Source organism: Mustela putorius, unplaced genomic scaffold, assembly GCF_011764305.1.
Source record: "Mustela putorius furo isolate JIRA1106 unplaced genomic scaffold, ASM1176430v1.1 tig00000765_pilon_pilon_pilon, whole genome shotgun sequence".
Lineage (NCBI taxonomy): Eukaryota > Metazoa > Chordata > Mammalia > Carnivora > Mustelidae > Mustela > Mustela putorius.
In genome coordinates, this window is record NW_025421470.1 from 4,141,481 (window position 1) to 4,166,350 (window position 24,870).

At 53.1% G+C, this 24,870-nt stretch overlaps 1 protein-coding gene and 1 long non-coding RNA gene across 6 annotated transcripts in view; one reads left to right on the forward strand and one right to left on the reverse strand.

Annotated features, from left to right (window-relative positions):
- The window catches only part of FAM3B (FAM3 metabolism regulating signaling molecule B), a 57,021-nt gene extending 32,534 nt beyond the window's left edge, over positions 1-24,487 (reverse strand). Inside the window, exons 1-2 of one of the 5 annotated variants that reach the window (XM_045084477.1) lie at positions 3,772-4,049; positions 3,151-3,294 (exon numbers count right to left, since the gene is read on the reverse strand). In XM_045084477.1, the coding sequence (XP_044940412.1) occupies positions 3,151-3,294; positions 3,772-4,006 (379 nt within the window). In that variant the 5' untranslated portion in view covers positions 4,007-4,049. Of the gene's footprint in view, positions 1-3,150; positions 3,295-3,771; positions 4,120-9,048; positions 9,140-24,419 lie in introns of those variants that run through there. The other 4 variants (XM_045084478.1, XM_045084479.1, XM_045084480.1 and 1 more) reach the window with 4 other exon arrangements.
- Positions 29-2,727, forward strand: LOC123393201. The gene is made up of 2 exons (XR_006607928.1): positions 29-162; positions 928-2,727. It is a non-coding gene; the product is annotated as an uncharacterized LOC123393201 (long non-coding RNA).
- Positions 24,488-24,870: the final 383 nt, after the last annotated feature.

A 24,870-nucleotide genomic window follows, 5' to 3' on the forward strand; every position in this document is an offset into this window, starting at 1 on the left:
GACACAAACGCAAGAGCTGCAGAAGGGGGCGGGGCACGGGGACAAAGGTCCGGTACGCACAGCTGCAGCCTGCCCCAACGGCCCCCGGCCCGCGGCCGAAGGTCAGCACATTTTGGTAACAGCTACACATCCGCAAAATAGGACAGCTGGTTCTGCGACGAGGTATTCAAACAGAAAGATGTCCTTTAACACCTCAGAGGGGTTGCGGGGGCTGGTGCGGAAACCGGGGAGAAGGGGCAGGAGACAATAAAACCAGAGCAGCCCTGCTCCATGCCGGGGGCAGGGGTGGTGGAGGGACACTGAGGCCCGCCGGGAGAGAGGGAGCCACGGGGTTCTCTGCCTTTCCCGGACAGCAGGCCTCTTTCATGAAGGCGCCAGACTGGTAGGAAGCCCTCTCGCTCAGTATGAGGAACGGAGTGACCCAGAGCGGTCAGTGCGCCAACTCCTAACAACAGCCCAGGGTCCGGAGTAGGAAGAGAGGGACCAGGTCTAGAAAACCAGAGAGATTCAGGGGCACTTGGGATGGGCTCAGATTTACAGTCTCCTAAAGACGGCAGAGCGGGGGCGGGGGCCAGCATGCGACATGAAGATGGTATGAACCCTGGCGAGCACGGACTCACAGGGTAAGAATTAACTTCAGAAAACCCAAGCCAGGATCGCAGGGCCTCTGAGGCCACACAGGGAGTTGGGTCCCTTTATGGGAATAGTTTAGGGGCGCCTGGGTGGCTCAGCTGGTGACCATCTGCCTTCAGCTCAGGTCACGATCCTGGGGTCCTGGGATCAAGTCCTGCATTGGGTTCCCTGCTCAGCAGGAAGCCTGCTTCTCCTGCTTCTGTCTCCCCCACCTCCCCGCCAAGCTTGTGCTCAATCTCTTGCTCACCCTCTGGCAAATAAATAAAACTTTTTTTTTTTTTTTTTTTTTTAAAGACTAGTTTACGAAGTGGAAAAGCAACCCATGGACTCGGTGGAAGCCCAAGATCTGGGGGAGGCGTGTGTGCGTCAGGGCCAAGAGCAAGTGGGCTCAGTCTGGATGGCCTTGGCCACGGGGGGAGGTGCTCACATGTGCCTCTGGCTTCTCCGCCCCTTTCTCTCCATGCCGGACACTGATCTCACACATCAACATGCCCCTCCCTTTGCTTCTCGTTGGACCAGACATGAGGGGTCACTGAGGGCGTTTAGATAGACATTCCCAGGAGGGTGTCAGAGTCATTGTGCTGAGCCGAGCGCAACAGAGGTTCCCGCGCTGATGGCAGGAGCTCCACTCGTCCGTGAACCCTGTCCAAAGCCGGGGATCACCACCTCCCTGGGTACTCCGCAGGCATGGAAGAATACAGGTGTCCAGAGGGGCCAGGCACCGGCTGAGGCAGCATCTGACCAAACCAAAGGGCACCTGTGCTTTCTCTGAGGCCATTCCCTGGGGGCCTGACAACGGCACAGAGTGAGCCCTGCTACAGAGCCCGCAGAGCCCCAAGCCTGGCGCAGTGCCTTCTACTCTCTTAGCCACATGAGCCCCAGACCCTCCATCAATCACTAGGCTCAGCCCCCAAACTCTGAGCCCACCAGATGCCCAGGAAAGCTGCGTCCTTCCAAAGTGGAGCCCCAGCCAGCCAGAGTCAGGACGCAGCCCTCACACCAGCTGCAGCCACCCCTCTACTGTGCTCCTGCCCCCTTTGGGTTTCCAATAACCGGACAGTGCTGTAGCTTCGGTGAAGGTGACAGGGCCTCCCTGGCCGGCATTGGTAGGAGTGGAAAACTCGTGAATGGGCCCTTCTGAAAGGGCTGGCATCGAGGCAGCTCCTAGGAGCAAACCCATGTCCTGGGCAGACTTTACGTTTCATGTGAGAACAGAGAAAATGAGAAAGACTTGAGGGTGTCCCCCACACCTCACGTGCAGGGCTCTGCCTCAGTGCTGGGCCTCCTCCCGGGTCTGCCCAATGGCAAGCATGGGCACTGCGGAAACTTTATTACAAATATAAACACCGGGGCGCCTGGGTGGCTCAGTGGGTTAAAGCCTCTGCCTTTGGCTCAGGTCATGATCTCAGGGTCCTGGGATCGAGCCCCACATCAGGCTCTCTGCTCAGCGGGAGCCTGTTTCCTCCTCTCTCTCTCTGCCTGCCTCTCTGCCTACTTGTGATCTCTGTCAAATAAACAAATAAAATCTATTTTAAAATGTATAAACACCAAGGGGCCCTCAGGTGGAACAGCTGGTTCAGTGTCCAACTCTCTGTTTGGGCTCAGGTCAAGGTCTTAGGATCCTGAGATGGAGCCCCACGTCAGGCTCCACACTCAGTGCTGAGTCTGCTTGACATGCTCTCTCTCTCCCTCTCCCTCTTCTCCCCCCTCTGTACTCTCTCTAAATAAGTAAATTCTTTTTTAAAAAATTAAAAAATAAAACAGTTGGTCACAGTTGATTTCTAGAAACTGTCGGGTTTCGGGGGTGGGGTCGTAAGAGGTAATCTGAAAAGGAATCACTTTTATACATTTTTCAAAAAGGGTTTATTATTTTTTAACATTTTCTCTTTAAGCGATCTCTACACCCAACGTGCGGCTCGAACTCTCAACCCCAGACCAACAGTCACACGCTCCACCGCCTGAGCCGGCCAGGCGCCACCCTCCCCCGCCCCCAACTTTTACAAATTTCTAAAATCATCACCCAGTTCTGCATATTTGTGCAAGTTAATTTTCTACAATTTATGTCTGTATTAAAAATATGCCTATTTACCATGAGATTCCCCAAAAGGGACCGATTGCGCCTTGAGCGTCCCGCCTGTTTGCCAGTGGAGAGTCTAGTGAAGACTTTGTGATGTCACGTCATTCCCTCACGGACTTGTATTCCCGGCGCTGATTGTTATTTAACGCATCTTGGAAATGGGGTTTCTTTGCTTTCCTATCATCATAATTTGCCTTGGGGGGGTCTCACACAGGGATGAGCAGGGGTGTCGACCTTGGAAAGGGATGGGAACTGAAGGGGCAGGTACCCCCCCCCACCCCCGCCCCCTCTCCTCCCCCCCCCCCGCCCTTCCTCCTCACTTTCTCACGACTCTCACCATCCTCATCACCAACGTCAACACAAAACGGCCAGCTGGGGCAGAGCCGAGGAGGCCAGGCCCGCTCCTCACTGCCACGACCGCGGCGGGGCTCGGCACTCACCCTTCAGGAGGGGCTTCTCCGAGATGCTCCTGAGGTTATAGACAGCACTGGTCAGGGAGACTTCTGGAATGAGCTCCGCAAGCAGGTACCCGGAGTACCATGCACATATGGAGGCGAAGAAGAAGACCACGGTCCTCAAAGTGCCTGGGGACAGACAAGTTGCCACTGTGATGCTGGGGGGACAGGTGCCATCCTAAGCCCACTTCCTGCACCAGGGTCTGCCCCGCACTCTGAGAAGTTCGCCCCCGGGGAAGTGGCAGGTGGGGATGTAGTGACGCCACCTCGGCTTAGTTGGTGTTGTTTGGACTAAGCATTTGGGGTTCGGCGACAGGTAACAGAAACAAGACATGGGTGTTTTCCACACCAAGTTTTTCTGTTTGCTGTTTAGAGCTTCCTCAGATGGTGACACTGGTGATTCATTAGTGGCCTCGTGACCCAACACGCCTGACATGGGCCTAAACACCAAAGTGGCTCATTCCTTTGGGAGGAGGCTTTTGGAAGTGGACTGCAAAGTCCAGAGGGCAGGGACTGTTTTGTTAATGCTGAGAACAGCACCTGACGCCCTGTGAGCCTGCCCAGCGTCCTCATGACCCTGGGAAAAGCCACCGGACCCGTCATTACCATCACAGACCGGCTTGCAGGGAAACCCAAGCTGTGCAGCCGCGGCAAATCCCTGGAGGTGCTCCTTCTGGCTGGTTGGCTCTGCTAGCTTCCTCCCAGTTTTTAAGGAAAAGGCGTTCCCAATCCGAGGTCCGGGGAGGCTGAGGGGACAGCTCCCTGTCCCTTCACAGGCAAACGGCTGCCAGGCCTTTCCGATTTTACCCACTAAACATCTCAGAGAGCAGGACTCGTTCATGATCACCCAAAGGGCTACAAGGCAGAACAAGGAAGGAAAGGAGGGAGGGGAGCGGCGGGGAGGGGAAGGCCCTCCCACCTGACCCCACAACGCCCTTGGCTGTCACACTGGGCCAAGCACCTGGAAAGAACCACCCCTCCCACAGCTGCCAGGCCTCTCCCCTCCTGGGCTGGCCAAGGCCTCCACATCCTCCATGCGGCCCGGAACACGTCCCCCCATGACAGGCACCCCGGTCCTCCCTCGACGACACTCCACGGGGCTCCCACTCTGTGGGCATGTCCTGGCCCTCTCCGCCGGCTTTCCCTCCCCGGGCACGGCCTGGGCCTCTCCTCCGGATCCCAAGCTGAGCTTGCCCACACTCAGCTCTGAGTTCCCCATGGGGGGGCCGTATGCCAGCCTGCTCTCCGCACTCTGAGATGTCCCAGAGGAAACCCCTTCACCGCCCCCAGCTCCCCAGAGCCGCTCCTGACCCCGTGTGGCCCATCTCAGCAGATGGATGGGGTCAGAGGCCAGTACCTGGGATTCTTCCTTTCCTTCGCACGTCCCGTCCCCTCCCCGCCCTGATGGAACCCGCGGGCGGCCTCGCAGGCTTTACCAGCACCATCAATCTCCCTCCAGAGACTCTTCTTGTCTCTACTGCCTCCCCCTCCCCAGGCCACCACCGTCCTAAGTCTTCCCTCTCGCTGAAACCTCCCGCCCCGTGCTCCAGACAACGTGTGGACGCATCGCAGGGGATGTAATAGAGGCTCTAGCGCAGCTTTGTCCCGGTCCCGGCACAGACGCCTAAAGCCCTTGGTGTCTCCGATCTGTTAGGACACCTGCTGCTAACGGCTCTATCAGCCACAGCTGAGTCTGCTCCTGCGGGGACAGTGGGGAGGGCTGTCCTCAGGCCCTTAGGCAGCTTTAAGGGAGGGGCTGGCCGCGTGCCCACAGGGCTGGTGCTTTCCGCCCTGCCCCGGAGCTCCAGGAGGAAGCTGAAAGGGAGCCTGATCGGGGTATGAAGCCAATGACACAGTGGGACCCGAGAGCTCTGGACTCCTGAGGCCCGAGGTGGGGCCCCTTCCTGCTGGTTCACACGTGGAAGTGTGGGGCTGGGGATGCGCCGTGACGGCAGGGGCAGAGGCCCAGACCTCCCAGGCTGGGGCCCTCCCTGTATTCCACCCGGAACCCTCCTCGCTGGTTGGCCTCTGGGTCTGTGGAAGGTTACAGGGATGTGCTCACGCCTGGGGCGGCCCCTGAGCTCAGCGGGCGGCGCTGATGGCGGACTCGGGTGGGATCCCTCAGATTCACCGGGGCGAGCTGGTCTTTCTCAAGTGGGCGCGTCCACACCCACGACAGTCTTCCGTTTTCCAGACCACGCGGTCTGACGTTGTTAGAAGGTTATGCAGGGGCGGGACGGGGTAGACCAGGGCCGTTTGCAGCGCGGAAGGGACACCTCAAGCAGAGAAAACCAGCCCCAGGGAGCAAACTGAGTGCCAGTTCTGGCACCTCTGCTTGCTCTGCGCTGGGTCCCACGGATCCAGGCGGGCCTCGGTACCTTTGCATCAGTCTGTCCTCTGCCTCGGGGTGGGCTCCTCCGTGACCTCCGGCCCCCTCTGTCTCTTCCTCTGCGGCTCCCCCTCCCTCAGTGCAGGCTGCCACACACCCTCACACCAGCCCTTCGCACGCCTTGTTGGCAGAGCACACCGAGGGTCTTCCCTCTCCAGGGCTGTGCCCGCGGAGCCAGACAGCGTGTGGGTCGTGGAGGTTCTAGAAAATTCTGTTGGACGCACACGGAGTGAGCAGTGTGGAATGACTGCTGGAAGCAGAGTCAGCATCGGTAGTGTCAGCAGTAGTCCAGTGTGTCCGTGTGTGTCAGATCACAGCTGGACTTATTTTGTCCAAGTGTCGTAGTTAAAGAAGACAATCAGTGAACCAGAGACTCTCCGCAGAACCTTCTAGTCACCGTGTCTGGTGTGAGGTCTTTGAGCCGAGGTGCTGTTTAGCTCCTGGAGCAGAACACGATGCTACCTTCCACATGCGTAAAGGACAGCGACAGGGCAGGGAGGCGTGGTCCAGTCGCGATGAACAAGGACACATGAGCAGAAGTGACCTGGAGGGCCACAAGGAGCGGCCGGCAGTCCCGAGTCCTCGTAGGCGCAACTGCGAACCGTGGCCGGCCTGGCCTGCAAGGCGGTAAGCTCCCGACCCTGGACACGCTCCAGTGCTCCCTGCGCGGCTGTAAAGTCCCCGTGCTTCGGGTGAGGGGTGAGCCAGTGAAGTTCCAGCTGGAAGCAGCTGGATTCTGGAACTAGAGAGAAGCCTAGACCTAGAGCCAGAACCACCTCCAGGCGGAGGGCAGATCCGGCTGCACAGACTGGGACCAGTCCGCTTGGAGAGTCTGGAGACCCGTGCCAGTGGGGAGCTGGACCTGCAGCCCGTGTGCAGGCCTTATGTTCCTGGAAGTATCTGGCTGCCAGGGAGACAGACCTGGGAGCCAGACCAGCTGGGGCCAGCCAGTCTCGGGGCTGGACACCTGCTTCAGTCCCCAGGGTGAGTGCACACCAGGCGGGACCTGAAGCAGTTCCCTGCGACAGGCTCGGACCCTGGGCAGCAAAGAACCACGAGTCCCAGAGGGGCACAGGTGAGCACTCATTTGGGAACAGTAGGAACCAGACCCCAGCTAAGATGGCTCCTGGACCTGCGTGGGGCGTCCGGGGGCGGGGGCGGGGCGGTAAGGACAGGGAGGAAGTATGCTGAGTTCTGTGATACTGTAACCAGGATCTGGCCTTTTCCTGTAAAGTAATGAAGTCATCCGCAGTGGCCGACAGACATGTCCTCCTCCGGGCTTCTGACCAGCAGGTGCCACATGGAAGGGTTGGAGCAAAGGTCAGGTCCAAGCGCGGGCAGGGAGTCAGCTCAATTCCTCTTCAGAGACCCTCACCCACCCTGCATGTGTGCCTCTGTGTGTGTCTCCTACCCTCCTCCCCACGCTCAGACTCCTGGGGTCTCAGTTTGGTCCCGGACCCTTCACTTACATTGGAGAAGACAGCAGTCCCCAAACCAATTTGCATTCGGCCAGGCTAATGCAAATGTTCCTGGGTCATTTGCTGCCGAGGGTCCGAGCCTGTCGCAGGGAACTGCTTCAAGTCCCACCTGGTGTGCACTCACTCACCCTGGGGACTGAAGCAGGTGTCCAGCCCCGAGACTGGCTGGCCCCAGCTGGTCTGGCTCCCAGGTCTGTCCCCCTGGCAGCCAGATACTTCCAGGAACAGGTCAGGGGATCTCAGGGCACCCTCCTGCCCCTCTACCCCGGGGACCCTGAAGAAGGCAACTCTGAACCCCTAAGAACACACTTTGGTGCCATCTCCTTCAACATGATGTAGGACGAGGAAGCTGTCACTAGCAGCCTTGCCAAAGGGAAACCAAATCCCCCTGGAGACGGCCACACCTGCTCCTTTTGTCTTGGGGAGGGGGATGAGAGAGGGCTGAGGGTGGGTGAGCCGCTTTGTAGCTGCTGTCCCTGTCCTACTGACTGAGGCTTTTTGGTAGAAAGGCCGGGAACAGACACATCTGAACATCACAGGAGGTGTGGAAGGGAATCTGCCTTGAAAGTTTCACACACCAATGACCTGCTTTTGAGCACTTCGGATAACCGCTACTAGGCAGCTGTCCTAGGACAGGGGAAGAGCCGTGGCGGCTTAACTTACTTCATCCCTTCCTTCCATCGGAATGCCCCCCCCCCGACCCCGTGATCTTTCTACCTGGGACAGACCCAGGGCTTGACCCAAGTATCCAGGAAAATGGCGCTTCCGAGAATGCTGCCAAATCCCGAGCTCACAAAGTCCAAAGTAACATGGTTCTGAGATTCTGCGGCAACTCTCTCTAAAGCACATATATCCATATAAATACAGATCTGAGTTATGCCAAAGCTTTATGCAAAAGGACACATGGGCCACGAGTGACTCACAAGGGCCATGTGTGGAAAAGGGGTCGGTAAGGGGAAGTAGTCTAAGAATACTCAGCATTTTCCACCAAGTAGCCAGCAAAATGTTTTAAAAATCTAGAAATCATGAAAAAAAAATCTTCCAAAATACTTAGCATGATAATAACGCCCCGTCGCTTCTCGGACATTGGGCTAAGATCAAGTAAAAGTAATGCCCCAAGGGAGACGTTTTCTCCCCGCAAAAGAAACATACATTGCCACCCATTTATACAATCCACACAAGTTACCAAAAACACTGCTGTTCATAAACAAGCAGTTTTGTAGAGAACAGGACTATTTCACACAATAAAGAAAAGTCTTGAAATCTGTCTTGCCAAACTTTGGGAATGGAGCCGCAAAGGTGGTGTTTAGAACTTTCTGGAGTGTGACCACACAGCTGGAATGTGTGCCCCAAGGCAAGAGGATGGTTTAGTCCACCACCTCCTGCAGACAAGCTGCCCTCCAGGGAGGGCGACGGGCCACTACAGGAGCCCAGAGAACTTGCCATTTCAGACCTGCCCATTTTTGCACAAGGTATGCTGCCTTGCTCCAGAAGAAAAGAGCAAACCCAGTCAGGGGGAACAAAGGCGGGCGGGTTAACCTGGAACCCCAGAGTGAGCCCTGTGGCGAGGCACCAGGGACCGCTGGCAGAGGCTGCTGTCCGGAAGGCAGGCTTTGAGAGACAACATGCCTCGTGGGATGACTTTCGTCTCCTCTTCCCTTTTTCCTAGTTTTCCCCAAGCCTTCTGCAGTCTCAAGTAATTTGGTATTTGGAAAATATAAAAATGGCCTTATAGAGAGATGCTAGCAGAAATTTTATAGCCAGAGTCCACGGGGCATTCCGCATTCAGCCGACCGCACCGACCTAAGCAGGCTGCCTCACGGTCCCTCACTTGTCATGACTTCCTGGGCTGGTCAGTGGCACCTGTGGCTAGTGACCCTCGACCCTCGCCAGAGCAGCGCGGGGAGCGGGGGAGCCCAGAAGCGCCCCTACTCCGCAGCACGTGCCCTCCCCGTGGACCGAGCCCCCTCCTCTCTGCCCGCCCCCCCTACTTTTCAGGCAGCGCATCAGACTCACGGAGCCGGAGCCGGTGTCGGACTATCCGCATGGGAACCGGCGACTTGGCCCTGCCCGAGCCACCTTCTGATCCCAGGGTCAGGGCAAGACCCGGCCCCAGGGCCTGCCCCGCCCTCGGGCCCGCGCAGGGGCGGGGGCGGCGGGGGGGGGGTCCCAAGTAGGGCGAGGGCACGGCTCTCCCCGGCCCGCGTCCCCCGCCCTCCTCCGGGAGGTCGCACTCACCCGGCGTCCCCAGGCGCATCTTCCAGGCGCAGCTCTGTGGCGACCCGAGCGAGCCTCGCAGGGGCCCCGCGGCGACAGAGACGCAGCCTCGAAGCGGCCGGCGGCGACCGGGAAGGAGAGCCAAGGGCGGGCGGACGGGGCCTGACGGAAGCGCGGGTGCGGGCCGGGCGGGTGCGCGGGGCGGGTGCCTGCAGCTCCGGCGGGTGCGGGCCGGGCAGGTGCGCGGGGCGGCGCCCACGAGCTCGGCCGGCAGCGGGGCGGGATGCTCCCTCCGCCCGGCCCTCTGCGGGCTCACGCGGGCCAGGAGTGCCCAGTAGGGTTTGTTCCCCGCGGAGGCCGCTGTGTCCGCCCCCCCACCCCCTGCCCTTCTTTTCAGAGATTCTGTGTACCTGAGAGAGCACAAGCAGGGGGAGCGGCAGAGGGAGAGGAGAAGCAGGACTCCTTCCCCCCCAGGGGCCTGGGATCATGACCTGAGCTGAAGGAAGATGCTTAACTGCGGAGCCCCCAGGCCCCAGCGACACTGTGTCCCTTCACCGTTCTTTCGCAGCCTCAGTGGCCAGTGTAATGTCTCACGGGGGAAATGGCTACTAAGATAAATGAGCATGGCCTGAGCCTCTTAACCGTCAAAGCGAGTCCTAGCAGGGTCCAAGTTGGAGGTCAACTCCCCTGGGCCAAGGTCGCAAGGCTCCTTGCTTCTTCAGGGACAGTCCTGCTGCCGCGGTGGTTTGCACAGCCCAGCACAGCCCTCCACCTCTTGTCTCCTTCACTTTAGGGCTTGATTTGGGGGAGTGGGGTAAGGGCAGTGCCCCCTACTCCATGGTCAGGGTCACAGGTGTGCAGGTCCTTTTGTTCATACAGAGGCCAGGGGTGCCAGGGTGGGAGTCTGGCAGGTGTTTGAAGAAAGCTTCCCAGAAGACAAGCCAGCTGCTCTCTGTGGACTTACATCCTGACGTCCACCAGGCTTCTGTCACTCTTTGGAATATACACTGTAGTCGTAGTGGCCTCAGGCTGCCAAGGGCAAGTTAAGGCTCCAAGCGCCATTGGTCATTTGCAGAAAGAGTGTTCGAGGTGGGCAGGGTCCTACAGAAGACCCACTCCCACTCCCAGATTCCGCCGGCTCCACACTTCTCCCCCGTTCCTGGTTCTCCTCTCTGGAAAGCCCAGAGGCCTCAATAGTGCAGCGCAAAGTCCCCTCCCCTCGTCCCGGGATACCCGTCATGCTGTGGCTGTCAGAAGGGGCTTCACCATGACCCTCCTCCACCAGCCTTTGCCTCCTGACCGCTCCTGGGTGGCCCCAGCCAGGGGGCCTGGGGAGACATATCCTGTGAATAGTTTGGCTTTACTCTTCCAGGTCACTCTTACCCCACTGGCTCCCAAATCCAGGAGATCAGAAGACAGGGTCTGCACAGTTCCTAGGACTTGAGACGTGTACGCATGCCTGCCTGGGCATTAAGCAAGCACACCAGCTCGTTAAAGTGGACCTTGGTTTCACTGACCAAGTCTCACCTTTGAGTAGCTCACCTGATTTTGGAGACTGAGTTTTATGTCCTGTTTTCATTTTCTTTCGGATTATGGTAAAAAAAAAAAAATGCAAGACATAAAATCTACTATCTTTCCCAAATTTAAAAATTTACATTTAAAAAATTTACATTTAAGGGAACAGTTCAGGAGCGTTAAGTATATTCACATTGCTGTGCAACAGACCTTAAGACCTTCTTGTCTTTCGAAACTGAAACTCCGTCCCTGTTAATATCGACTCCCCACCCCCCCCCCCAGCTCTTGGACACACCACCATCCTTGTTTCTGTGAATTCGACTACTTTAGAAACTTCACCTAAGGGACGCCTGGGTGGCTCAGCTGATTAAGCATCTGCCTTCGGTTCAGGTCATGATCCCGCGCTACTAGGATCGAGTCCCACTTCGAGCTCTCTGCTCAGTGAGGAGTCTGCTTCTCCCTCTGCACATGCTCTCTCTCTATCTCTCTCGCTCACTGTCTCTCAAATAAATAAATAAAATCATAGAAAGAAAGAAAGAAACTTCACCCAAGTATAACATACACTATTTTGTCTTTTTATGACCAGCTTATTTCACTGAATATAAAATCCTCAGGATTTCATTCTTTTTTCAGGCTGACTAATATCCTATTATATGTGTATTCCACATTTTGTTTACCCGTTTATTTGTTGATGAACACTTGGGTTATTTCCAGCTCTTGACTAATGGAATAATGCTGCTATGAACATATCTGTACACATCTATACACATATGTACATACGTACATAGGTACATCTCTTCAGGGGCCTGTTTTCAGTGATTCGGGATACATACCCAGAAATAGAGATTGGTGGGCCCTATAGCAATTCTATTTTTAAGTTTTTAAGGAAACACCGTGCAGTTTCCCATAGTAGCGGTGTACAAGATGCCAATTTCTCCACATCCTCACCAACACATTTTGTTTTACTTTTAAAATTTTTACATAGTGGCCATCCTAGTGGGTATCTCACCATGGTTTGATTTGCATTTCTCTAATTCTTAGCTGTGTTGAGCGTTTCCTGGGCTTGTTGGCCATCTGTTATCCACTTTGGAGAAATGCCTGTTCCAGTTCTTTGCACAGTTTATAGTCTGGTTTTGTTGTTTTGCAGAGTTGTATGGGTTCTTCAAACATTCTAGGTATGAGTTCCTTATCAGATGTATTGTTTGCAAATGTACTCGCTGATGGCATAGGTCGCTTTCTCAGCTGCTGTGTCTTGCAACACAGTCTGATATGGTCTCATTTACGTAGTTTTAATGTTGTTGTTGCTGCTTTTGCTTTTGGTGTCCTGTCCAAAAAATTACCAAATCTAGTGTTAGGAAGTTTCTTGTTAGGAGTTTCACAGTTTGGGGACTGACCTTAGTTGTTGAGTTAGCTTTTGTGTGTGGTGTTAGGGAGAGCCAACCACATTCTTTTGATGTGGATGTCCAGTGTTGCCCACACCATTTGCTGAAGAGACCGGCCTTTCCCCATTGGACAGTTTTGGCATTCATGTGGAAGATCATCTGACCGCACGTGCAAGGGCTTCTTTTTGGGCTCTCTAGTAGACTCCGTGGACATGTACAGAATCTGTCGTTAGGCCAGTGCCACCTGGTTACTGTAGCTTTAGGATGAGTTTCAAAATCAGGAAGTGTGAGCCTTCCAACTTTTTCTTTTTCAAGGTTGTTTTGGCTATGCAGAGTCCCTTTGGACTTCATGGGAAATTTAGGTTGAATTTTTTTTTCTTTTCTTTTCTTTTTTTTTTTTTTAAGATTTTATTTATTTGAGAGAGAGCGAGCGAGACAACGAATGGACTTCCAGAAGGGCAGAGGGTGAGGGAGAAACACTTTCGGCTCCGTGGGAAGTCCCAACACGGGGCTCGATTCCAAGACCCTGAGATCATGATCTGAGCCGAAGGCACACGCTTAGCCAACTGAGCCACCCAGGTGCCCCTAGGTTGGATTTTTCTATTTCTACAAAAAACACCATCGAGATTTTGATAGGGCTTGCATAAACGTATAGATTATTTTTGGTGATATTGATAGCGTCAGATACTTAACTTCCCAATCTGCAAACACCAGATGTCTTTTCATTTATGGGCCACTTCCTTCATTTCTTCCAGCGATGTCTTACAGTTTTCAGGGCACGAGGTTTCCGCCGCCTGGTTAAGTTAGGGTTTGTTTTGATCTTGCTCTCATTGTCTATACGCCAACCCCACTCCCCATGCTTAGCAGGTTTACAACAAACATGGTCACTCCAATTACCCCTAGCAGCTCCCACTATTTAAAAATTTAAAAAGACAGGGCGCCTGGGTGGCTCAGTCCATTAAGCCTCTGCCTTCAGCTCAGGTCATGATCACGGGGTGGGCTCTCTGCTCCGCGTGGAGCCTGCTTCTCCCTCTGCCTCTGCCCGCCCCCCTGCTCCCTCTCCCTCTCTCTCACTCCCTCTCTCTCTCAAATAAACAAAATCTTATAAAAAGACATAATTTCCACTTCTGGTCTATACTAAGAATTTTTTTTTTTCTAAAGAGGAAATGCTACGTATATTAACAGTGAAAACTGTAAAGCAATCTATGAGGTTAATAAAAGAAAATGACTATTTAAATAAATCACTTTAAACACTTGGAACTCTAGTCAAGAACATCAGATTATATATTATCAAGATTATATATTACTGGGGTTCCCCGGGGGGACTCAGTTGGTTAAGCGTCCTACTCTTGATTTCAGCTCAGGTCATGATCTCAGCATCCTGGGATCGAGGCCTACCTTGGGCTCCCTGCTCAGCGGGAAGCCTGCTTTAGGATTGTCTCTCTCTCTCTCTCTCCATCTGGCCCTGCACTCGCTCATGCACACGCACTCTCTCTCTCCCTCTAAAATAAATAAATAAATAAGTCTTTTTTTAAAAGCTTATATGTTGTTTGTAATATACATGGAAATCACACATGAGATGCACGTTAAGTGGAAAAGCAGGAACCGAAGTGGACATTCACGCATATAAGGCTAGAAGGAGACACATAAAAACAAGACAGTGCTGCATACTACAAACTGGCAAATGACATTTGCCTGAGCGTACGATACAGCCACGTCACAGTAAAATTTCTTTAAGTAAATCCGCACTACGAGATATGGAAGCAACCTGAGTGCCGCCGGGGAGAGGCATGGATACGACGCCGTGCTGTACGCAGACTACGCTCAGCTACAGGAAAGACTGATATCCCGCCGTCTGTGACAGCGTGGGGGGACTTAGAGTGTATTTATGCCCAGGGAAGTTAAGTTAGAGAACAAGTCCCGTATGATTTCACGTCTCTGCGGAATCTAAAAAACAAAAGGAACAAACAAACAAAGGCAGAAATGGACTCATAAGTGCAGGAACAAACTGGTGGTTGCCAGGGGGGCCCGGGGGTGGAGGGACGGGGGACCCGGGGAAGGGGACGAAGAGGCACAAACTTCTACGTGTAATAGAGGTAAGTCACAGGGATGAACGGTACAGTTTGAGATCGTGATACCTTTGCACGGGGACAGAGGGTAAGTAGCCGTGGGAGCACGTACAGTAACGCATGGAACTGTGCGCCTGAAACTGACACGAACAGCCGCCCCTCAATTCCCCCACGTGCCCCTGGGCCTCCTGGACCACCGGCTCATCTTCACAGCTCTTCCTTAGCTCACCCGAGGCCCAGGGCTCCCTCCCCAGGAACAGCCGCTGTCACTAGCAGTTCGGGCCAGCCCTCGGAGCCGGTCTCTGCACATGCAAACCAGCGTGTCTCTCCCTCGGCCTCCAGACACAAACACTGCATTGTACATGGTGTTTCATAACTTGCCTCTTGCGCTGTAAAATCTTAGAAAGCTTCCTACAGAAACACACCCAGGCTTTTGCTGTTGGATGGACACATTTTAAAAACGGGCTCAGAGGGCAGTTTGGGTCATTTGTGTCTGTCGTGCTACTAACAATGCTGTAATACCTGCCGGCGTTCACCTTGACATAAATGCTTAGGTGCGTTTAGAATAAATTCCTGGAAGTCAGTTACGGAATCAGAGGGTTGGTGAGTTCTGGATTTAATGGGTATTTCCGGAGAAGTTACAGCAGTCCCCATGCCTGCCCGCTGCACAGGAGAAGGTCCCTGCGTCCAAACAATTCCCAACACAACCTATCGTCCACCTCCTTGATCTTCACTCGTCTTTGTATGATTCTGTTGGCTTCTTTCACTAAAGGGATGGCTTGGGCATATTTTCATAGGTTTAAAGTCTATTTGTGGTTTGTGTGTATTTCTTTTTCAGGAACCAGGAGTGTAGTCATATAAATTTCCCGTTTTTCTCTTAAGTTGTTTGTCTTTTTCTTTTTAATTTGTAGTAGCTGTGAGAAATGATTTTTTTGCCTAGATAATACATTTATATGTAGTCAATTTTTAAAGAGTGGGTTCACAATAAATTGTGATAATCACCTCCTCATCCTAACAGAAAATGAGAATTGTTGATTTTTTGGGTGTCCTTCCGGGACTTCTTTATACCTACCTCACCAAACCCTCTCCCCACCAAATAATGCACCTGCTTCGGCCAACCAGCGCACGCGCTCACGCGGCCCCACACCTGGCTTCTCAAGGTATCTCAGCGCGGCTGACCCTTGTGTAGACAGAGACTCCCACACTCTTCCAAGGGCTGCAAGGGATCTGACAGCGCTTATGGCCCGTGAGGTCTCCACCGGCTCCCGACTATAGACATCGGATTTTCTCATGTCTTCCGAGGACTGAAACGGCGACAAAAGTCTTGCACACAGGACGTTTCACTTGCGTGAGATGAATAAAACAACAACAACAAATACTCGGGCTTGGGGCGCCCGGCGGGCTCCGTGGGTGGAGCATGTGACTCTAGATCTCAGGGTTGTGAGTTCAAGCCCCACACTGGGCGCAGAGCCTACTTTGAAATCATAAATGAAACAGATTCGTAGACATGGAACCGCTGGGCTTGTGTTACCTTCATTTTGACCAAAGTTTGCCAAAACACACCTGGATGGTGTGGCACTCACTGACCTGCCTCTAGCTTCGCTGGTGCACACCTATTTCATCTTAAGGGCTTTCTAGGCTAGTGTCTACCCTTCAGGATTTTCTCCGTTTACTGAGGAAAGCACTGCCGTTTCGGATGCGTCTCCTGCTAAGACACACTCAAAGGCAAACAGCCAACAACAAAGAGCTGGGGTTGGAGGGGACACTCTCATGCACCTAAATATGGGATAGCCCCTCCCCCAACTAAGGAACACTTGCTGTACACACTGCTCTGTAATTCTAAATTGTATATGACACTTTTTATGATTCTGTAGTAATTAGTCCCTTATCATAGATAATTAAAAAATGTTTCCTGTTTTTTAGTATGGACTTTGCCCCCTGGCACAATTTTAAAAAGTTACCTGATTTTTCTTTTTGCGGCTTTTGAGTTCTTGTCTCGCATAGAAAGGCCGCCCCTCCTCCCCCCATGTTTTCATTTCTTTTTAAAAATTTTTTTTAAATTAGTTTTAAAGAGATTTTATGTATTTGACAGAGAGAGTGTGCACAGAAGAGAGCACAAGCAGGGGGAGGAGCAGGCAGAGGGAGAGAGAGAAGCAGGCTCCCCACTGAGCTGGAAGCCCAACACAGGGCTCCATCCCAGGACTCCAGGACCCTGACCTGAGCCAAAGGCTGATGCTTCACCGACTGAACCACCCAGGAGCCCTGGGTTTCCATTTCTTGATTAAAACATTTGACCCCTCAGGGCACCTGGGTGGCTCACAGTCATTAAGCATCTGCCTTCAACTCAGGTAATGATCCCAGGGTCCTGGGGTCGAGCCGCGCACCGATGGCTCCTGGCTCAATGGGGAGCCTGCTTCTTCCTCTGCCACTCCCTATCTCACTATCTTTCTCTCCGTCAAATAAATAAATAAAAATCTTTTAAAAAATTTGACCTCTCGACACAAGATTTAGATAGAGACCCAAACTTCCTTTCTTCCAGTTGGCCAGCCAGTGGCTCACTCTTTCTGGAAGGATCACTTCCCAGCATGGACTGAATGGCCCCTTCATCCTATGAAGTCCCATGTGTACTTGTTTTGATGTCTGGACATTGTAGTCTATTTTCTCTGCCTTGTCTCCTGCTCTGATAGTTCTTAGTGATCTCTGCATGTTCCTCTGACACATGAACTTGGGATTCCGCCGTCATGGCTCATGGCTGCAGAGTCCCCAGCACAGGACATGCTCTGTCCTGGAGGCCGTACTGAGAGATCTTCTTGTGCGCTCACAACAGCCTGAAGGGAGGCCCTCTCAGCTGTCTCACGGATGGCGAGGTGAAGCATCCACTGCCACAAAGGCCATCGCTCAGCGAGTGGGGACTCTAGAGGACTCCATGGGAGTCCAAGCGGATGTTCTCCGTGAGAGCGCGTGCTCACTGAAATCACGGCTACAGCACAACCGGGGCCTCCTAACAGCTGTGTTCCACAGTCACGACCCCTCAGTTCTGTCTGCGTGGGTCTGCAGAGGCAGAGTCACCCAGCTGCTCACTTGAATTCTCCATCGCAAAGATCCACAGCATATAAAATGCTAAATGAGGCCTCTCAAATTTTCTTGTAAAGAACTAGATTTAGCTTCTTTACAACGAAGTTGAGTGTTTTTCGTATTTCTTGCACAGATGGAGACTGAACGTGTTGAAATGCCTGGAAATTTCTGGACATGAACTTCCCTTCTGCTTCCGCGGGTGTCTTTCCCTTTCTTTCCCATCCTTTGTTTCTCGGGCTATGTTGAGCTTTTTCAGACTTCACTCTCCGGTTCACGAATCACACACTCAGCTCTATCTAATCCGCTGGTAAACCTGTTCTTTTGAGTCTTATTATGGTCACATTTTTATTTCTAGAAATGTGATTTGGATATTTCTCAGAACTGCTAGGTTGTTTTTCCTAGTTTTCTGTTTACTAAAGGTATCTTACGGTCTCCTCTTGTTCTGTCAATCGTAATTAGTCTAGCTAGTTAACAGTCTACATCGGCTGATTACAACTTGTCTGAAATTTTCAAGCTTTTTTCCTGGTTCTAGATTATGGAGATTTTGCCTGACTGGCTATGCACTGGGCATTGTATTTGATAAAATATATGTATACGAAAAAATGCCTTGAGGCCAGTGGAGGTAATTCAGTCCTGAAAATCTCTGTGTTCGTTTTTGCTAGGGCCTGAGTCATTACCACTCTGGGGCGTCTTTAAGAAAATATAGAGTCAAGGCTTGAAAACTCATGGGTGACCCAGTTAATTGAAAATGGGCCATAATTCAACATAAGCCATTCATTGAAGTCGGTGTCTATCCTGATGGAGTTGGGCTCCATTTTTTTTTTTTTTTTTTTTTTGCATTGGAGGATCTACTATCATACTCCTCGATGCTAACTTGGGTACTTCAGAAGTACCCTTGGATAAAATGTAGTTTCCTGGCACGCTTCCCCCAGAGGTGAGGGTGCATCTTTGGGGAGCCCAGGAAGACCGTGAGCTTACTATGGAGTAGGGGGCAAATGGCAGCTGGGGTGTTGGAGGAACAGTACAGGAAACAAGGAGTAATGCGTTTTCAACAGAAGTGCCGTCGACTGTGACGGACAGCCAGCAGAAGAGATAAAAGATGAGGGGCAGGTGTGTCTAGCCCTGAGACTGGTAGCTGGGGATAATGAGGCCCCTCCATGACATCTACACCAGCACTCCCGGGGGGTCTCTCCAGAGAGGCCTTCCCTGAATGGCCAAGAGCCAAGCCCAGAGCCTCACCCCTCTCTGCCTGCTCTCGTCTTCACTACCTCTAGCACTACCCTGCCCTTCTCCTTGCTTGAGGACCTGCGTATGTCTGCCTCCTTCAGCAGAATATAGGCCCCACCAAAGCAGGGCCTCATCCCACACTGCCGGGCCCCGGTGCCTAGCACAGAGCCTGACGCCAAAGGGATTCTCACCAGATCTCTGGAGAACCCATGCACACGTGAACTAACGTGCGAATCGCCGACTCCACTAAAGGTGTGTGACACGGGTCAGGAGGGACAACAGACAGCAGGGGGAAGCGTTAGGAGTCTGATTTAGATACTGAACCTCAATGTCTTAGAGCCAAATATATACTAGGTGTCTTTTTTTTTTTTTTTAATTAACCATGTTTCCAGAGCCATTTTAGGTTCCTAGCAAAACGGAACAGAAAGCAGATGTTTCCCATAGACCCCCTGCCCCCCCACAGCCCCTCTCACTATCAACATCTCCCACCAGAGGGGACACTGGTCAAAAATTCGTAATCTATATTGACATGTCGTAACCACCCAGAGTCCGCAGGTTACACTACGGTTTACTCATGAGGTTGCAAATTCTATACCTTTGGACAAATTTTGAACAGTGGTTTCCCCCCTGCCGTGTTCTACAGAGTAGTTTCACTGCCCTAAGAAACCCTCTGCGCTCTGCCTCTCATCCCTCATTCCCCCAGGCCCTGGCAACCACCGATCTTTGTCCTGTCCACACGGTTTGGGTTTTTCCAGAACGCCACACAGCCGTAATACTACAGAGTATAAGGCTTCCAGACAGGCTTCTCGCCCTTGGCAATATGTATTTTGCTTACCTCCATATATTTTTTTTTATGACTTGATCGCTCATTTCTCTTAGCACTGAGTAACTCATGGTTTGGAGGCGTCCGTTTCTCTCTTCTCCAGCTGTGGGACATCTTGGTTTCTTCCAGGTTTTGGCAGTTATCAATAAAGCCTTTACCAACATGTGTGTGCAGGTTTTCATGTGGACATAAGCTTTCGACGGCTTTGGGTAAATACCAAGGAGTGTGATTGTTGGATGATACAGGAAGAATAGAGTGAGTTAGCTTTGTAAGAAACCCCCCAAATCATCCGAAGTGGCCACACCATTTTTGCATTCCCCCCAACTGGGAGCGAGGGTTCTTGCTCCGCTTCCTCACCGGCATTTGGTGTTGCCAGCATTCCAGATTTCACCTATTCTAATAGGTGTGTTAGTGGTGCCAACATTTTAATTTCAATTTCCCTCCTGACATAGGACATGGAGCATCTTTTCATCCACTTCTTTGACATCTATGTATTGTCTTTGGTGAAGTGTCTGTTAAAGCCTTTGGTCCATTTTTAATCTAGCTGTTTGTTTTCTTATTGTTGACTTTTAAGAGTTCTTTGTATATTTGGGGGCAGTTCCTTATCAGCTGTGTCTTGTGAAAATATTTTCTCCTGGACTGTGGTTTCTCTTTTCATTCTCTTGACACTGTCTTTCGGAGAGCAGGCATGTTTAACTTTAAATGAAGCCCAGTGTATCAGTGATTTCTTTCAGGACCATACCTTTCGTGTTGTATTTAAAAAGTCATCACAACACCCAAGGTCCTGTCAGTTTTCTCTTATCTTATCTTCTAGGGGCTTTATAGTTTTGCATTTTATATTTATGTCTGGGATCAGTTTTGAGTTAGTTTTGGTAAAAGGTATAAGGTCTATTTCTAGATTCATTTTTTGCATGTGGATGTTCTAGTCTTCCAAGACCATTTGTTGAAAAGACTATCTTTGTTCTATTGTATTGCTTTTGCTCCTTTGTCAAAGATCAGTTAACTATATTTATGTGGGTGTATTACTGAGTTCTTTATTCTGTTGCATTGATCTATTTATCTATTCTGACACCAACACTGTGCTATGTTAATCACTGCAACTTTATAGTTACGTCTTCGAGTTGGGTAATGTTCGTCTTGCAGCTTTGTTCTTCTTCAGCACTGTGCTGGTTATTCTGGGTCTTTTGCCTCCACATAAACTTTAGAATCTGTTTGTCAATACCCACAAAATAACTTGCTGGTATTTTGACTGGGAGTGCACTGAATCTAGAGTTGGGAGGAACTGAGGTCTTGACAACACTGAGTCTTCCTATCCATGAACATGGTATATCTCTCCCATTTATTAATTTTGTTCAACAGCACTTTGTAGTTCTCACATAGACCTTGTACATATTTTGTTATGTTTATACCTAAGTATTTCATTTTGGGGGGTGCTAATTAAATGGTATTATAAAATTTTAGAACTGTTGTGATTAGATGAGTATGTGGCACGTACTGGCACAGACAGCCTGAAGCTAAGCAGGCCCCGAGACATTTAATTATTAATGCACTCTGGACTTTATCCCACAAGGCTTAGGCAGCCAGAGATTCTCCTGAGTTGGGGGTGAAGTTGTTCAGAATCCTGGTCAGCTGGACAGCCAGGAGGAAAGTAAAGGCTTCCATGCCCTGGAAAGCCTCCTGGGAAGGCTGAAGGACAGCGGAAGGGCTGACCCTTCTGAGCCTCTCCAACCTTAGGGGAGGAAGTGTTCATCTTTCAAGGGGCCAGAAACCCAGATAGAGGAGCTCTGGGAAAGGTACAGGCCTTAGTTCAATTCAATTCAATTAGCCAAACGTTTATTAAGCAACTGCTAGACACCAAGCACTGTTTATGCCCCAGAGACACATCAGGAAGAAAACTGACAAAGAACCAGGACTTGGGCAGCTATGAAAAGTGAAGCAGAAACACAGATCCCCTGTGGGGGAAGTCCCGCAGACAGGAGCATGCCAGTGGGAAACCCTCAAGTGGAAGAGATTATGCACGGCAAGCGCCCCAAAGCTCTTGTGCAAGGGGTCATGCGGAAAGGCACTGGTAATGCCAGGGCGGAGGCAGGGATGTTGATGACAAGCAGGACATGAGTCTGCCCTGGGGCAAGACGGGACGGAAAGCAAGAAGCCTGAGGTTGGGGAAGGCAGCTTTTGGTTGAAAACTTTCAACCCTTTTCTATACCACAACTTGGTCAAAATGTCCTTGTCTGCAACAGGCTGAGAGGAGAAATCCAGGTACTGTGAACTCTGGCTTGGCAGGTGGCCCAGACTTAGTTTAGAGATGTCTTGAGTCTGAATGAGGTCCAAAGCCATGGGGAGAGGCGAGCTGAGAGTGTAGACGGAGGGGCCGGGTGCCCTTCTTCCAGAGGCCCTTCTGGGCTGTTCCGGAAGCAACCTGGGTGGGCCAGATGGTAGCACACTCGGGAAGGTCCTACGCTGACCGTACAGCCGTCTGTTCCTGAACAGCCATTGTTCTTAGAAAGGACTGGGCAGTGAGAGTACAGGGCAGCACGTCTAAGCTTCCGAACTGGTTTTGTTTTTCCTGCTTGTCAAGCTGTTCCTTGCAGACTGTTTCTCTGCGAATCTCTCCAAGGAGCCAGATGCTTTTGTGCAGATAATCCACGGTGACATCAGGGTCTTCATTTGAAAAGGTGTTGCTCACAGAAACCAAAAACTGAGTCACACCCTTAGCTACAGAAATCTACCCTGACACGGACACTTACGGTGTGAGGAAGAGTCCAAATTTTTGGAGTATTTTTCTCCTAAACACTCCAAAATGGGGAGTGTTTATATCCTATAGTTCAAAATGTTCCTTTCTCTGTTTCAAGCACCATCATGTTGGTCACAGTCGGTATCCCGGGGCAGGGAGGAGCTGAAGCAGAATTCACCATCTCACGAAGAGGCCCTGTGCAGGGAGTGAATCATCTGTGCGGAGAAAAGGCACCGAAGCGTCATGGACATGAATGAGACAGAAGTGAGAGAACACTCCCGGAGAACACACTCGTTGCCCATTTGTCAGAAGGGAGGGTCCATGGGAGCCTGGAAAAGAGGTTTTGGCCAAAAGTGTAATACAAATCGGTAATATAAACTGGTATTAACTGGCTGATCCTGGAGACGGTTGATGCCATACGCTCCCGTCAGCTCAATGCCAGATCCCTGGGCACTGCACCTGGACACGCACACAGGACACTTTAGTAGTTCACAGCACTAAGCTAGAACCTGGCTCTCTTAGCTCCCAGGCCCTGCAGGCAGGGGTCCTACATTCCTGGAGGGCCGTGCTTCTCTCATGAAGATGTATAAGAATTGAGAGGTCACCGGTCTTTGAGGGGCCAAGGGAGAGTGCACACACACTCACAATGACCTCCCAGACTCTGTGTGACCCCTGGTGTCGCCTCCTCCTCACCTTTATCCCCTCCTGTGATCCGCTGACTCGCACTTCACCCAGAATGCAAGATTCCTGAGAAATAAAAACAAGCAAACCAACTCCCCAACTCGCATGCTTTGCAGCTGTTTTTCACCTTTTATGAAATCATTTTTGCTGGTTGCAGTGGCTCAAATTTTTAGGACAAAGAGCACTGAAAGTGGATCAGACTGACCCTGACCCCCTAGTTCTGTCTCTCTCAGCAGCTGGGTGGTCTGGGGGTGTGAACTAATGTAGGAGTAAAGGGGTCCACAACACCCACCTCAGAAATGAGAGGAGAGAAGGTACCAGAACATGCTGATTGAAGGCACCCTAGGTCGCGAGTGTTATTTTAATGAGTTAGTTTGTGTCTCACTGTCATAAGTAATCAAGAGAAAAATGAGCTGAATTTCAGCTTTGATTTAGAAAAAAGTTAAGGGACTATCACAGCCCCACTCTGACACCTGTTCTAGAATATTCCAATGAGAAAAGATATTTCTTCCTTTCTCTCTTTCTTTCTTTCTTTCTTTTTTTTTTAAAGAGAGCAAGAGAGTGTGAGAGCAGGGGGAGGAAGAGGGGGAGCAGGAGGGAGGGGTGGAGAGAGAGAGAGCATCCTAAGCAGGCGCCACGCGCAGAGTGGACAGACCCAGGGCCCTGTCGGTCCGCGAGATCAGGACCTGCGCTGAAACAAGAGCCGGACGCTCACCCGCCGAGCCACTCGGGCGCCCCGAGAAAAGATGTTTGCTAAAGGTCCGTCCTTTGGGAAAGAAAACAAAAGAAAATGGCTCAACCGCACACGTATTAACAGCCCCAAACCGCTAAATGTAGGAAAACAAAGAGTTTCTGAAACAGGGATTTGCGGTTGGGGCCGCCGCCCTGGTCCGCCGCGGCCCCCAGACCACCGGCCGCCAGGCCGAGCGCACCGCCCGGCCCTGCACGGCGCCCGCGACCCCGGTTCTCGCGCGCCTCCCGCGAAGCGCGCGGAGGACGGCGGCCCCGGCCCGGGCCTGGCGACACCCCACCCCGCCCGCGGTGCGGTCCCGAGCCCGGGCACGGCGTTTCACACGCTCCTCCGGGGGTCCCCGGGGAAGCGCGGGCGCGCGTCGGGGAAGGACAGCGCCCGGGGCCGTCGCCGCGGTCCTGGCGCTCCGTCGACGCTCGCTCCCGCCCGACGCGCGGGTCCCCAGCCCCACCCGCCCGCGCCACGCGGCCCCACGACGTCCCGCCGACCGCCCGCCCCGGGGGGGGGGACCCCGACAGCGCCCGACGGGGGACCCCGGGGCGGCCCCTCCTCCCTCCCAGGCGCCCCCGCGCGCCGGCCCCGGCTGCTCTCCGGCAGGGACCCTCTTTCCCGGAGAAGCCGAGGCGGGGGGTCTGACCCGGGGGCTCACCCTGCCCTGTCCGCTGCCCTCGTGCGGTCGGGGACGAGCCCGGGGGTCCTGGGGCACCAGGCGGCCGAGAGGAAGGAGCCTGGGTCCATCCCTCGCACCTCATCCCCGACCTTAGGTACCGGTCCCCGCGACCCCAGTGCCGGTCCCCCTCGACCCCGGGGTCTCGGCCTTCGTGAGGGGCAGCCCCGGTTCCAGACGCCCCCGCGGAGGGACCAGCATCCCGCCCCTCCCCCCCCCGCCCGGCCTTGCCCCGCGTCCTCTCACCCGGCCGCCGTCGCCCCCCGCCGCGTGCAGCAGTCGGTGCGCCTCGTGGGGCCCGCGCCATCCCCCCGGACTGCGCAGGCGCGTCGCCTCCCCGGCCCGCCGCTGGGGGCGCTGTCTCGGCCGGCCTCTCCCCCCCCCCCCGCCCCCCGCCCCCTCACCCCAGCGTGTCCCCTGGGAGCTGCCATCCGTCCTGCGCCTTCACCCGACCTCCCCAAACCCGAGGCCCCTCCTGCTGGGTGGACCCAGGGTGGGTCAGGCACAGGGAGAGCACAGCGCCGCGGAGGCCGCGCCTGGCGCTTTTCCCGAGTTAGGGTGGCTGGGACTGCTCAGAAACGTCCCTCCCTGCAGGAGGGAAGTCCCGGAGGCCCAGGAGAGGGTCAGGAAAGGACAGGCCTTTGGGATAGGCCCCCTGTGAGGTAGCCTGTGAGCTCTCTGGGCCAGGAGGCCCCAA